General features: G+C 40.0%; 1 protein-coding gene and 1 long non-coding RNA gene across 2 annotated transcripts in view; one reads left to right on the forward strand and one right to left on the reverse strand.

Annotated features, from left to right (window-relative positions):
- The first annotated feature begins 1609 nt into the window (after positions 1–1609).
- LOC136324748 (uncharacterized) lies at positions 1610–4735 on the forward strand. Its single transcript, XR_010729134.1, has 4 exons — positions 1610–1746; positions 3099–3891; positions 3972–4525; positions 4605–4735. It is a non-coding gene; the product is annotated as an uncharacterized lncRNA (long non-coding RNA).
- A 579-nt stretch (positions 4736–5314) lies between these two features.
- Positions 5315–15508, reverse strand: part of OVCH1 (ovochymase 1) — an 86932-nt gene continuing 76738 nt past the window's right edge. Inside the window, 7 exon segments of the mRNA XM_066254394.1 lie at positions 5315–5461; positions 5965–6076; positions 6234–6377; positions 7301–7402; positions 10771–10909; positions 14722–14814; positions 15111–15179. Of these exon segments, the coding sequence (XP_066110491.1) occupies positions 5315–5461; positions 5965–6076; positions 6234–6377; positions 7301–7402; positions 10771–10909; positions 14722–14814; positions 15111–15179 (806 nt within the window).

The raw sequence follows: 15508 nt of genomic DNA on the forward strand, positions 1-15508 counted from the left end.
TAAAACTTTTGGGGATAGAGATAGGATGTGATACATATGTTTTAAGAACTAATTCTAAGTAGAGAAGAACAGGTATACAGTTCATTAACATTGTAAATTATGACTGATATAGCTAATGTACTATTTTTTTCATTTTCTATATTTCTTTGTTCATCCAAAAAAGGTACACAGAGGTGTCTGTGTACACTCAGACATGCTCGCTGCCCATGGAAAGGTAATAGGGAAACAACAGTCTAATCTTTTCTTTCAAGCAGCACAATTTAAAGAATAGGAATAGAAATGTATATTTCTAATTCAAACACAGCAGAAGCTTGGTTTCTTTTATATTAGTTAATATGCATTCTCATTAAATTCTCAAAGCCACCTTATGAAGCAGTACAAAATAACAGGCATTCTGTAAGGCAAGAAAGGAAAAAGCATGGATTATTTCCAAGGAGACTGGGCCTAGATTCTGCATTCTCCCCACAAGAAGCTATGAAGCTTTTGATACTAAATTGGCTCAGGAACTAGGAAAGCCCCGAGTTTATAGGCATTCCCTTACATGGAAACACAAAGATTGTGAGTGTGCCTATTCTGGGCTAATAATGCAAGTCCAGAGAAAGAAAGGGCAATGGTTTCACCTCTGGCAGGACTCTGCTGGTATCTGGCTTGTCCTTTTTTTTTAGGAAGTCAAAGGCCAGCAAGATGCCATGTATCTTCTCCCGCTGAGTGGTCACCTTGCTTCAGGGGGCATCTATATTTCCGACTAAGTAAACTGGGAGTTTATAGTGCATATGTATGAGTGTGTGGTGGTGGTGATGGGGTGTCTGTTCTCAAAAATCACATGAAAAGCAACAGGTAGTTATTATTCCCTCACATCACAAATGAGGAAACTGAGTCTTAAAAAACTTTGGGAACAATCCCAAAGTCACTGAATTACTACTGTGTGGTAGAACTGAGATTTGAACCCAGGACCATTGACTGGGTCCCCTCACATCAAGTACTGTTGGCCCACCAGCCTAAACCCTGTTTCCATTTCTCTGCTACCCAGGCATCTCCTAGTCAGCTGGAGCCCCGTGGCAAACCTGGCCAAAGAAACGTCCATCTGCTACAGGATTCCTGGAAACATGTTTGCTTTCTGGATGGCGATTATCCTTCCCCACATCCCTTCTTCCTTTTTCCATCAGGATGACAGCAAAAACTGAAATAGCCACTATGGAACTATCAGGAAAAGGCCAGGAGAATTGCAGGAACTTCAGTCTCAACAGAACTGAACCGCTGAACTAGCTGTGCATCTACATACCTCCACATTTCTCTTCTTCTTCCCTCTTCCTTCCTTCCTTCCTTCCTTCCTTCCTTCCTTCCTTCCTTCCTTCCTTCCTTCCTTCCTTCCTTCCTTCCTTCCTTCCTCCTTCCCTCCCTCCCTCCCTCCCTTCCTCCCTCCCTCCCTTTTTCCCTTCCTTCCTTTTTTTTTTTTAGAATAATAAATTTAAGTCATTGTAATCAAGTTTCTGGTTATTATCTAACTGACAAACCCATTCAATGCCTTTCCTATATATATTGTATATTATTCTGCCTAATTGATAGTATAGTCTCACTTTTCTTGTGTTATGTTTGTCTTGGAGGCCCCCAGCGAGATTGGCCGTGTAAGACCCCTCCTCATGGAGTGGGCTGCAGCAGACGTTGGTAGCTGGCCAGCCTCTGGCAGTTGCCGTTTGGAAACTGAATTTGGCTGATTTGAAACATTTGGAGTCTTGAGACTGTTTGGTAAGGAAGCTTTTGGTAAATAAGTTTCCTCTTTGAATATTTGGAAACAGAGCTCTGGTTAGAAAAGGGTGTAGTGGAGCAGGCGGGACGCCACCTGATTTCTCCCCACCCAGTTGGTCGGAGAACGCAGGACGCTGCCTTCTTCCTTTGGTTTTGGTTCAGAAGTTTTGTTTGTTTTGTGTGCATATTTGGTTTGTTTGTCTGCTACTAGAATGGCCAACTTAAGAGCAGACTGGCCAAACCAAGGATTTCTAGACCCATAGAAAACATAGAGGGTTTAGCGTACTATCACCAGCACCCACCTGCAGGCAGGTGGCACAGTCAGTATGCAGCCCAGTATAGCAGCAGAGGTAGAGAAAGAAAAGGCAGCCAGGCTGCAGCTGGCTGCAGGAGAAGCGGCAGGCTCCCCTCACAGTTTCAGGCACTTGCCCCTCCCCCTTGGGCACCGGCTCAAGGGCTGAGCCACTGCTTGGTCAGGCAAAAGATAACAGTGCAGTAAGCTAGAGGTTATCATCACCTTGCTACAGCCCCTGCCCTCCTCTGCTTTGGCTCTGGGGAATCCCCGCCTCCTATCTGGAGCCAGACCCAAGGAGAAGATTTAGGGAATACGGCCCCTTCTAAACCCACTGCCTTAGGGTTCTTTAAATACAGGATACCCAGTTTTGCTCTCTTAGTCAAGCCCCTCAGTGAGATCTTCTGAGCATGGCTTTTAAGGTCTATAATGACCAAGGAAGTAACAGAAAAGGCAAATGAGACCCAAAAGAAGTCAGGAAATACCAACTTTTGGCTCCAGCGCCCTAAGGGGCTTCATAGCTTTTATCAAGGCCCTGCTCCAGAGTGGAAAGAAAGGTCATTGAACTGAAGCCTGCCAGGCTTCCGGGCCCCACCGGTTGACACACCTGTGCTGTGGAAAGAGGGACATAAGAAGGTAAGCTGCCCCCTTGCTCCATGGAGGGAGGGTTCAGTCTCTTCTAGCCCTGCTCCAGCTACCTGTGACCTGACCTTGCCCAGCGTGCTGGGAATTGCCACTGAAGGCCTAAGGACATCGTTCACGAGCCTAAGGTATTTCTTCCAAGTAGCAAATAAGCTAATCTCATTTCTTGTAAACACAAGGGCCATCTACTATGCCTTGCTTGAATATTTAAGTTTTATTTATCCCTCAAAGATCTCTACTGTGGGTATTGACAGTCTGGTTTTATTGCTTTATGTTTAGTGTCTCCTTTATTTCTCTTATCTTAATGCCCCATGCCTATTATAGGCTGGGACCTGCTGCTAATTCCAGCTAAAAGCAGTAATCACTAGGACTTAAACTCTAACTGCAAAGTGTAGAAATGTAACACCCTTTCCCTAAGTACTTACAGGTTTTATAGGTTACTCAGCAAACTGTTCAAAGACTGTCCAAGAGGCACTTCTAGCAGTACACCACCCAAGGACTGACTCCCACCTAGACGGGTCCACACACCATGATCCTGACTACTCCCACTACTGCCAAGGTAGAAGGCATACCCGCCTGGTTCCACCGCAGCCGCCTGAAGCTTGCAGTCCCAGCAGAGACACCTTTGTGGACAGTGAAGACTGACCCTGCCAACCCTTGTAAGCTGACCCTGAGAAGGACAGCATGCCCTGCTTCAGCCACAAACCAGAAGTTAACTGGTCCACACATGGAGACTTTGGGGAGGGAGGGAAACTAAGGTAAAGGAAAGCCAAGTAAGTCATCTTAAGGTTTGATGCATGCACTGCTATGAGTCATACAGAAAGGGGTGTAGGTCCCTTGGCTGAGAGAGAAGCTACAAGGTAAATGAAAGTTATGTATGTGCTCATAGCTACCACTATAGAATAATCTGTGAATATTGGTCATGTGTCCAATAGGCTACTTAGGAAAAGGACACCTCCAAAAAGCAATCTTTAAAAGAGGATTACTTAGTACTAACTTAGTCCTCACTGAAGGTTAAAGATTTTTAAATCAAGAGTTTTGATTAGAAAGGAATTGTATGGTTTTGATAATAGAAGGTATAAGGTGTAGAGGTACTTTTGAAAAGGAAAGGAAAAGCAAGTTGTTATGAAGGCCAGTTATTCCTGGATAAGAAAGTGCATAAAAGTTGAAGGTTTGTGTAAGTTGCAGAAGGTTTGTGTAAGTTGCAGAAGGTTAGTGTAAGTTGCAGAAGGTTTGTGTAAGTTACAGAAGGTTTGTGTAAGTTGCAGAAGGTTAGTGTAAGTTGCAGAAGGTTTGTGCAAGTTGTAAGAAGTTAGTACAGAGAAGAAAAATGCAAGGCAGAAAGAAATTAGTCCGTAAAGCTTGTAGTACTAAGGGCACACCATCAGCGTGCCAGCACATACTAGGGAGGACCCTTGACCTAATTAGCTTATAGCTACAGCTAAAGTAGAAAATTCTCATGAGCCCCAGCCTTATACCATTCTCCCCACTGATGAAGAATCAAGGATTTGATTTATGCCCAGAAGAGATGGGGGAATGTTAGATTCAGGGAGTACTGACATGCTGGGGCTGCCAAGAGTGTACAAGGTCCCTGTGACGCTGAGAACAAAGAGTTCAGCAACATCCTGCATTGAGTCAGAGACCCTTATCAGAAGTTTATGTTTGAAATTCTCCACTGAGTAATACCCCCCCACCCCCGTAACTGTGCACGACCTCCCTAGCCAATGACTAACAGCCACATCAGCTTCTGTATGATGCTTGCTCATCCTAGACAGCCACCCTATAAAAAGGAGCCATTTTAGAAGCTCGGAGCTGCAGTCCCTGTGCAGGTTTGGGGGGACTGCAGTCCCTGCACAGTTTGTTGGCTGCGCAGGTTTGGGGGCTGCAGTGCTCCAGTCTCTTCGGAGGCGTGGGTTACCTGCAGTCCCTGCGCAGGTTTGGGGGGCTGCAGTGCTCCAGTCTCTTCGGAGGCGTGGGTTGCCTGCAGTCCCTGCGCAGGTTTGGGGGGCTGCAGTGCTCCAGTCTCTTCGGAGGCGTGGGTTGCCTGCAGTCCCTGCGCAGGTTTGGGGGCTGCAGTGCTCCACTCTCTTTGGAGGCGTGGGTTACCTGCAGTCCCTGCGCAGGTTTGGGGGGCTGCAGTGCTCCAGTCTCTTCGGAGGCGTGGGTTGCCTGCAGTCCCTGTGCAGGTTTAGGGGGCTGCAGTGTTCCCCTGTGTGGGTTGCCTGCAGTCCCTGCACAGGTTTGGGGGGCTGCAGTGCTCCCTTGCATGGGTTGCCTGCAGTCCCTGTGCAGGTCTGCAATAAAACTTATAAAATTCACTTTGTGTCTGCTGTGGCCTCTCTCGCCGGGATGTAACAGTCTAAAACTGCTTTATTCCTCCTTTATTTTTGGTATCTCTGGGCAAGTTTAAGTATGACTCAAGTAAGTAGCAGATAGTTGGGTTTTGTTTTTAACTTAATTTGAGAGAGTATTTGTTTAATCACAATGATAAATCTACAAAAAATAGTAACAGTAAGCTATTTCAACCTCATGTAAGAGATGAATTTACATTGCCTGTAAGTCACACACTGAATATAAAACAATCTAAGAATACTTCAAAATTTTTTAAAATAGTTTTTTATGGGAGACTAGTAGTTACCTATGAATTTTTTTGCCTGGTCCGAATCCTTCATAAGCCCACAGGTGACCCTGACAGGCCAAGGGTGTCGGCTTCATTTGGAAGTTGATACTATCGAGGCAAGTGATGTGATTTAAATGGGCTAATAACCCCCAGGGGCAGTTCTGGCACAGAGGAAAGAACAGCAGAAATTATCTCGAAACAGAACAGACTGTGATTTACTTCATTTAGATTCTAATGCACCACTGTTAGTGAGTTAGCACCCCTCAGTTTTTATATCTGCTTCTTGATACTTGGGTGAAAGGGAGATTTCTATTTTAATTTACAGCGATTAAAAAATATTTTCTAGTGCTTATTTTGTCAAAAGGTTTAAGTAAATTCACTCATCATGGGGAATGGTTGGTCAATAACATAAAGTTCTCTAAATTCTGACATTAATACATTAATGACCTACTCTTGCCTGAATTTGCTCCAAACTCCCCCAAATCACATAAATTTACTTAGGTGTGATATTATATAAATCTTTAGTTTTCATTTATCCTTTTAAATTTATCCTTTTTCTAATTATCCTATTGTTTAATTCAAGGAAAGCTCTGTTCTCATCATGGTAATTTAAGAGCCATTTACTGAGCACTAACTAAGTGCCAGAAAATTCTACATACCTTACTTTAATCTCCAAAACTCTTCCATAGAGATTTGACTTTCTAGTTTGCCTGATAACTGATCTCTTTTTTGTTGAAAAAGTATGATTTATCAACGGGGATAATCTCACAATCAGCCTTCGTACATTAAAGGCCTCAGATCAGGGATTATCTCAAAGTCTATTCTTTAAGGAGAGAAGATCAAAAATAATTCTTCAGGCAAATACTAAGTGTTGCTATCTGTCAAGTAATCATTCACATACTTCCTTCATTGTAATAAACATTCCTTCCTCACCTCATGGTGATTCTGTGAAAATACCTTGGGGTCTGTATGATTCCTGCTGGTTTGGTCAGAATAACATTGTTACAAGAGAACACATGCTCATGGTTTGAATGCTGAAGAAGTCCAGTTATTTTACGGACTTTTGGATGTAGAAATAAAGATAAGGGAATGAGAATAAAAATAATTTTCAAGAGGCTTGTTACATTTCTTTTCAGATCAAAGCTGTCAGCTTTCTTCTCTAATTGCTATAGAAAAAACTTAGCAGGAGGTGTTTAGTGTCCCTGAGAAGTCTCTATCTGAAACGTGCAAAAATACAGAAAACCAGCACCTCTCTCAGAATTATGTTTGGCACAGTCTAGGGTCTATGGAAGGGAAGGCGGGACAAATGCAGATAATGCTGGATCCATGCACAGTTCCATTTGAAAACAACATTCTTAATACAGTTCTTCAGGAAGAAATTTTCATATGATATGCATACTTTTCTTTATTACTCATTAAACATTTTCTTTGCAGGGCTTTCAGGTTCCAAAAAGAGAAACAAGCTTTCAGTTACCTATGCTCCTCGAGGGTGACAAATCCTCACAAATTACATGTTCTAAAGCGCAATCTGGTAACTCAGTTGCGTAGAGTTTACATTTATAATGCTAGCATCAAATATTTGCTTAGTATGTTTTCAAAACTCATTCTAACCTTCTATTGTTATAATACCACTAAAAAGAAAACCCACACAGGGATAGCAACCAGTCCCAAGCTAATCAGTCAGCTAAGATTGCAAACCCAGATCTTCTCATCACAAGGATTACAACTACTCTCTGCAGTGTAAAATCACAATCACAGTCAATAATGTTATGTTGCAACCAACATCTCTCAGCCATGTCCAGAAATCACAGTTCTGGATGATCACAAGTCAATCAAGTTATCCGTTGAGCAGTTTCTCTTTTAGACTTGACCAATCTTAGATTACTTCAAACATAAACTCATTTCCTACAGAAACACAATCTTTTGCAAAACATTATACTTTAAGAAAAGCATTAACTTTTAACTTTGTAAGTTTATGAAATGACCAAATATACCTTGGACTCAATACAATCTAACTTATGCCAAAAGTACCTTGTACAAAGGAATAAAATGTCACCCTCACTAGTGGTCCAGAGCTCATGAAAGCTACTGGGTAAAGCCTTCTTTCACATAATTAATCTAGGTTAAAAAAATTCAAATATAGTAAAAAACAAGAACTCAAATTTTGAGCAGTTTTTCTATTTTAGGCACAGGAATTATTTATGTTTATGTATTACTTATTTTTATTGAAATATGTCTGACATGTAACAGGTATAAATTTTAAGATATACAACATGTTGGCTTGATACATTTATATGTTATAATATCACTGCAATTGTAGCAATAGTAGCACCTCTACCACATCACATAATTATTTTTTGTGATGGGAATAATTGAGATCTAATCCCTTAGCAAGTATGCTGATTAAAAAAATACTGCTGTCTGTATTTACTACACTGTGCATTGTTAGCTCTCTGGGACTTATTTGTCTATTAATTACAAGTTCTCATGTGGAAGAAATTTACTCCACTCTGCAACATGAAGAAACAGGGTTCCAGAATACAAGTGACTCGCCCAGAGTCAAAGACGGGTGGGCTGGGGAGGCTGGATCTGAACCTGGGGCCATGAGTCCCACACCCATCATAGCCTACTATGTCACATTGTTCCTGGAGGGACAGCAGGAAGTAAATTATTTTATCCTTAAAATGATGCTATGCCATTTTTTTTCTCCTAGAAAATTAACCTACTTATTAAAAACATATCACCATGAAGACCCAGAACAGAAAATGTTTTCTATCTGAAAACTTTTTCTCTCCTCACAGTCACTCTTCTGATTGCTTTACTTTGAGAACCTGAAGTCAAAGATGGAAGGAAAAAGTATTATCATAATCCTGAAACAATTTAGAGGGCTGATTAAGAAAATATGCAAAGGCCCTCTGAGTTTTTTAGAATCAAACTCATCTACTATAAAGAATAATGCAGTGTCATCCTGTAACATTTAGTTAAATGTCACCTACTTAGAAAGACATGTGTGCTATACTACTCACCACTATACGGTACCTACACTCCAGATATTCCATCTCCTTTTTCCTACTTTAATGTCTCTTCTCCCTCCCCCAGCTCGTCCACCTAATATATATTTTATTTTCTCCTATTATGTGTCCTCTCCCCACTGGAATATAAGCTTATTGAGGAAAGGAATGTTTCTGTCTATTTTAGTCACTACTGGGTTTCCACAACCAAGAGAAATCGTCTCTGGCCCCCAGTAGGTGTTCCACAAATACTTGGAGAGAGGAAGATAGTGAGGAGATTATATACAAAGAGGGGGAAAAAAATCAGTTGGCATAACATATTTGGGTAAATTATGTTAAAATACTATTTGAAGAATGAGCAAATATTTATATGTACCAAATAGAGGTGAATGTAGCTCTTGAATACTGGCTCCCACAGGAAAAAAGATAGCATTTTACAGTATAAAATAATGTTATGCAATGTGAATAAGGGCTGATGTTTCTATTATAGGCTGGCAGTTTTGCTAACTATCATCTGGAGAGAGTAGTTCCACAAAGATCAAGATGACAATTGCAAATCAAAGAAATGCTGGGTTGAAAAATTATAACGGTTTCCCAGTTAGTCCACATCAAAGTCAAACATGGTTTTCAATAGGTTATAATGACAGAGGAAAGTTTTCCCAGAAAATATTTCATGCTATATGAGAACCTAGTATGTAATAAAGATAGTCATATAAATTGACCTATAAATTCTTTTTAAAGAAATAGGTATAGATTAACTTTACTATATAAGAAAATGCATTTTAGCAGGATTAAAAAGTAAACTTTTTAATGAAAATATTTTTCTGAACTGAGAATGAATAAATTTTCAAATATAAAAGCAATGAGATAAATCACATATCAGCAATATCCATGAATAGATTTAAACAAATAAAATTTTAAATGTTTACCTCAACTATAATAATACTATTTAAAGGCATATTAAAACCTTATGAATGAGCACTTGCAACTTGTGATAAAGAACAAGTATCTTTAGGCCCTGGCCAGTTGGCTCAGTGGTAAAGTGTCAGCCCAGTGTGTGGATGTCCTAGGTTCGATTCCTGGTCAGGGCACACAGGAGAAGCACCCATCTGCTTCTCTACCCCTCCTCCTTTCTCTCTATCTCTCTCTTCCTCTACCACAGCCAAGGCTTCATTGGAACAAAAGTTGGCCCGGATGCTGAGGATGGCTCCACAGCCTCCACCTCAGGGGCTAGAATGACTCTGGTTGCAACAGAGCAAGGACCCAGATGGGCAGAGCATCGCCCCCTAGTGGGCATGCTGGGTGGATCTTGATGGGGTGCAAGCACGAGTCTGTCTCTCTTCCTCCCCACTTCTCACTTCAGAGAAAAAAGAAAAGGTGACATTCTAGCTAAGACTTGAGGAAGGTGAGGGACAAGGATGAGAAGAAGCTCCTTGCAGAGCTCGCATGGAAATGAATGCAAGTGCCTGGAGTGTGGGGAGCTGGGGAGAGGGAGGGGGAGAGTGTGTGAGGGCTTGGATTTCTTTCCACCTATAAGAAGAAGACTTGAGCAATTTTAATCAAGTGGGGTGGTGAATGTAATTGTTGAAGGAAAATGTCCCTTAAACATGTGTGTGTGCCTTTTAAATCAATGATCTAATCTCTCACCCTAATGCAATTCTAAGAAAATAATCTCATCTTTAAAGCAATTTTCCTGGCCACCATATACACCTGTATTAAGCAGGTGCATAAGTGTGTGCCCCATATACACTCACAATAACATACACAAACCGTTTTCATTCCAGGTTGCCCCCTAAAACAAATTATTTCTAACACCTTCTCACTTCCCTCTTTGCTGAGAGACCAAAAGCCTGTATTACACCTATACAAACAAGAGGTGGCATGTTTGTTTTGTTGAACAAACACAGGTTTGCCTGTACATGAAATGAAATGATGGCTGGCATATTATTAGCCATCTTTTTAAAATCTGCCATTTTAAAAGTCTTTAACATATTTTGCTTTATTTTAAAATTCAGCACCCCCATCCTCCCCTATCCCACGTCCATTTTAACCATCTTAACGCCTCCTCTATCATATTCACATTTCTGGCATTCTGGCGTGGTTTTGGTTATGTTTGAAGATGTTGGGCCCTTTTGTCTTTCTTTTTCTTTTTCCTGAGTATATTTACACACAAACACATACACACACTCAAATTTTCACATACCTGTTTTGTAAATTCAAATCTTGAACATATTAGGTGTGTCTAGAACTAGAACAAAAAGGCATGTCTATTACATGCATCAACATTTTGGTGCTATTTTTACCAAGTCAAAGTCTCTTTTGATCATAAGCTGCCTCCCCAGAAAAGACTCTCAACTCAAAGTATAAATACCAGTAAAGATTACCTGACATTTTTCTCTCACTGTGGCTTTCTCCATACTGAATCTTGACATGTACGAGACCCAGAGAGTGACGGCTACTCAACCGTGAACTTTGCCATACTGCTTGGTGAAACTCTGAGCACCCAAGGACATTGCAGTTTTCCTTAATTATCCAAGGAACATCCTGGAGTTGAAAAAAAGCCTCTGGGCTCTTCTAGCTCCACTTCAGAGTGACAGCCTGCAATTCAGGACTCACAGACTCCAGGGACCAATGTGAACAAAGCAAAGAAAAATGAGGTTCTATTGCAAACTTGAAAAAGTTAGGTTTACAAGAAAAAATTAAAACTTTATTGCAATCACTTACATGTTCTTGGGTAAAAAAGATCACCCCATTTAATGCATCTTGTTTACTTGAAGTGAGGTTGTAAGAGTAGAATTTAAATTCTAATTATGTAAAATGACTTTTAACTGAATTTTTAAAATTTGTTAGAAAATCCACAGTAGATTACAGTCTTTATTTTCAGCATATTTTTCTTTCTTTCCTTCTTTGAGAGGTAACTGAGGATCTGTTCCTAAAATCCTCACTAGTTTTGCTGAGCGTTTATCTTACTGGGACAAAAGATTACATTCACGGTGTTTGTGATGGAGAGAAAAAAAGGAGCATTTGCTGAAAGCACTTGTCTCTCACCTCTCTGACTTGTACTTTCGTTCAAGGGCACCTTCAGATCTCTAGGGATACCTGCAGAGCTTCAGATGCCAGTAGCTCTCTGGCCATTGACTGCAATAACCTTCTCCTTCAGGTAGCATCCTTCTTCCTTCTTCCACTATGTGTATTTAGTCTCTTGAAAAAAATTCTTCTGAACAATAACATACTGAAATACTCTGTATTGAAATGAACATGTTTTAATTTGTGAGTATTAGTTAATTAGTTTATGCATTGTTACATATATTCTGTGTAGAGAAGTTAATAATCTAACCAAGGAGACACATACATAAATATATTTTTATGAACAATAGAGATGAAGGGTGGTAGGAGAGAAATAATATGCTACAAGAATTCAGGATTCTACTCCATTGCCTAGTCCTCTGTTACTTCTTTGCAAATTCTCCTGTTTATTTTATATGATTACTATGATTTAATTTATCGATTTATTAGGTTGACTTTGATTTGATAGTAATCTGATTCCCCAGTCTCTGAGTTTCGTCCTCCACCATGCCCTCCAGTCTGTATGAAATCTAACAACTAAGTTCCTTCCTTGTTCATAGCAACCGAAGTAGTAACCTTGTAAGGTCTTTCACAGTCTGGCCCTTAACATTCTTTCCAATCTTTTCAATCTTTTTTTCCTCTCCACATGAATGAATCCTCTGTGACAAATCTGCCTGGAAAAGGAGTCAAATCATATAAATCCCCATCAGTCCCTGCTTTTTATAAACAGGGAACAATAAAAAAAAACATAGCTAAGGTTCGTTAATTTCCTTGTGTTAAATTCAACTGGTGAGAGTAGGTACGTGTGAAGAATGGCATAATCCTAATGTTTTACCTTATATCATAGCCCTAGAGCTACAATAAATCAATGCTCTTTCATATGTAAAACTTTCTAAGTTCTTTGGCATGCATAAGAATTAGTACTTGCCCTGGCCGGATGCTCAGCTTATTAGAGCATCGTCCAGATCTGCAGAGGTTGCGGTTTGGTCAAGGCACAAACAGAAACAGACCTATGGTCTGTTTATTTCTGCTTCTTTCTCCCTTCTTCTTTCTCTAAAAAAACATCAGTTAAAATAAAGACAAAGAATTTCTGAACATATACAAATGAGAAGTATCTTCTTTACATTTTAACTGTGTTCAATATCTAATAGCTGGAATGGGACAGTCAAAGAATACCTTAGATCACCACCACTTATTGACCTTTTTTCTTGGTCATACCATTCTTATTCTAAGTGTTTCATATGCATTAAATTACCTAGGCACTCATCAAAATTATTTATTTAGCTCAAACCATTGAAATGATTAGGTTTCAGGATCTTGGCCCAAAGTTTGCTCTCCATATCAACCCCAATTCCAAATTTCCTTTCCATCTAAATATGACTCTTTGGCTCATGTGTTCTCAGACCAGATCACCCACAATTGGTCTCTGAGTGATTACTTCTCATCTCTATATTTTGGCAGACATTCTCTCTGACACTCTTCCACTTTTAAATCTTGCTGATTTCAGTAGCCATGTAGATGATGATTCCAGTACAGATTCTCTGTAAGCTCAACACTCCCCCAATCCAACCTCAGCGTTCTCCCAATTGTCCGCCCCTAGAGACCTGGTCATTTATCAGAACACCAAGCCTTTCATGATCTCAGTTTTACGCACCACCATCTCCAACCACAAATTTCCCTTTTCAGCTTTCTCCTTCCACATTTGGAGCCTTGCCATTCATCTATCCTATCACCTTTTCCTTGGGCCCTAACTCATTCTTGTTTACTCTTTTGTTAGTTTAAATTCAGCGATCTATTGTCTTAATCCCTTCTTCACACATGCTCTCACTCCCCTCATACTTTTGCATACTTGGGAAAACCCACTCTAACCCAATCAATTCTCTGCCTGCTCTGCGTCTACATGGTACCCTTCAGTGTCTCCAGAGGAAAACATACAATTAAGCTCCCTGGTGGGTCTCCCTCTAAATTATAATCATTAATCAAAGAGGTTTTTACACTGCCCAATAATCCTACTACATTTTCCATGTCCGTGCCCTTTGCTATTGGTTAGAGCAGTGGTCCCCAACTTTTTTTGGGCCACGGACCGGTTTAATGTCAGAAAATATTTTCATGAACCAGCCTTTAGGGTGGAACGGATAAATGCACAAAATAAAATTATGCGACCGTTGTAAAAACTGTGGTATTTCTAAATATAATTGTCGAATTTATGAGACAAGCGTCAAGAGTGAGTCTTAGACGAATGTAACAGAGGGAATCTGGTCATTTTTTAAAAATAAAACATCGTTCAGACTTAAATATAAGTAAAATGGAAATAATGTAAGTTATTTATTCTTTCTCTGTGGACCAGTACCAAATGGCCCACAGACCAGTACCAGTCTGCGACCCGGGGGTTGGGGACCACTGGTTTAGAGAACGATTTCATACTTTCTTTGTTTTTTTTTTTTTTCTTTTCAAATCCTTGGCCCTTTTTTCACAGTCTCCCTCTTTATCTGCTGAGAAAATAGAAGCAAGTCAAAGAGAGCTGCCAGAAGCTCCCATCCCCTCACGTACCCACACACTGTACCAGTGACTGAATAACCTGCCTTCTATCAGGTAGTTCTGGATGAACGAGGCCTTGCTCCTACCTCAGGCCAAGCCTTCCAGCTAAGCACTAGATCTCATTCCTTTCTTCTACTGAAGTCATCACTCTAAGAATTCTCCCTCCCCTCTTCCTTTCATCTTCTTCAGTTTCTATCCTACTCATCCTAGTTGTCTACTGGGGTTGGTGTAGGTGGGGGTGACTGAGGCAGAGACAGATGAAAGGGGAAAGACTCTGACCATTTGAAAACCAAGAATGATGGTATGATAGAACTTTCATCTTCCTACAAGTCTACTACATACTTCTAATTCTCAAGCTGCTGTTTGCTCTTAATTAAAAATCAAAATCCCATTAGTAAACAGACACTAAAATGTGAGAGAACTGAGAGAGACATTAACCTTGACGCTAGTCTTGGTCATCTGACAGCCAGTCTTTACCTGGCAAGACATCTGAAAGTATAAGGACCTTTGTTCATGTAGGAACAAATAGCACACAGGTCAGAATAATTCTATGCACTTCTTTAAAATAGAGGCACTTGTTCACAACCACAGTGATTTTATTTTTACCTGTAACCGCTGTATCTATGAAGGAGAAAAGAGCCCCAGAAAATCACAACAACTCCCCTCTCTTTTAGCTTAAACTATTAACAGAGTGAAAACACAGAGTTTATAGTGTTCAAAAAACAAAATAAGGAAAGCTAGATATGCAGGGTTTTTTGCTATATCCTTACTAGCTGTATTAATGGGATAACACGCCTATCCGGCACCTGGCCCAGATGCACTGTTTGTTGAACCTGTGAGTGGTGGCAGCTGTTTCCTTGTTAAGGTTTTGTTCTCATTATTTACCCAGAGTGAAGCACAATTTGTATCTAGAGAGAAGAGGTTACAAATAAATAAAGACGAATGCCTGAAGACAACATGTAGACTGTACCAAAGCAACTTTTATTAAAAGACAAAGTATATCTAGGATTAAAACAGCCTCTGGAAGAGTCAGTGTTACCGTAACTCTGGCTAAGGGAGATACATAGAACTTTAATGCACATCTTAATGTGTTTCAAAACTATATAATAAAATGTTACTGTATAGTCTTCTCTTTCATAATACTGATAGAAATTTTAAGAAAGAGGCATTGTTTTCATAATATCTAAAAAATATTTCCCTTTGATTCTGGATTTGATCCAGTCCAAGGAGATACTCACATGGCAAGTGCACCTGGCCTCCTGGCCTGGCATGGCAGCTTTTCAGCTGACAGTGCCATAGAGGACAAAGGACTCTTTTTCATGAGTCTCCCTGAAATACCAAGGAAATGTATTCTAGAAATTTGTTTTGATCAGAGTGTTTGTTTTCAATTTTGGAACAGAAAGAGCCAATAATTTATCCATAACATTTCTATAATTTCTAAAAGAATTATTCTTTGTTAATTTGTATACCTTAGAACACTTATTCAAATAAATAAGGTTGTAAATAAAAGAGACATTACAACCGACACCGCAGCAATATAAAGAATTATAAAAGACTGTTATGAATAATTAGACACAAAAATTTGAACCACTT

Source organism: Saccopteryx bilineata, chromosome 2, assembly GCF_036850765.1.
Source record: "Saccopteryx bilineata isolate mSacBil1 chromosome 2, mSacBil1_pri_phased_curated, whole genome shotgun sequence".
Lineage (NCBI taxonomy): Eukaryota > Metazoa > Chordata > Mammalia > Chiroptera > Emballonuridae > Saccopteryx > Saccopteryx bilineata.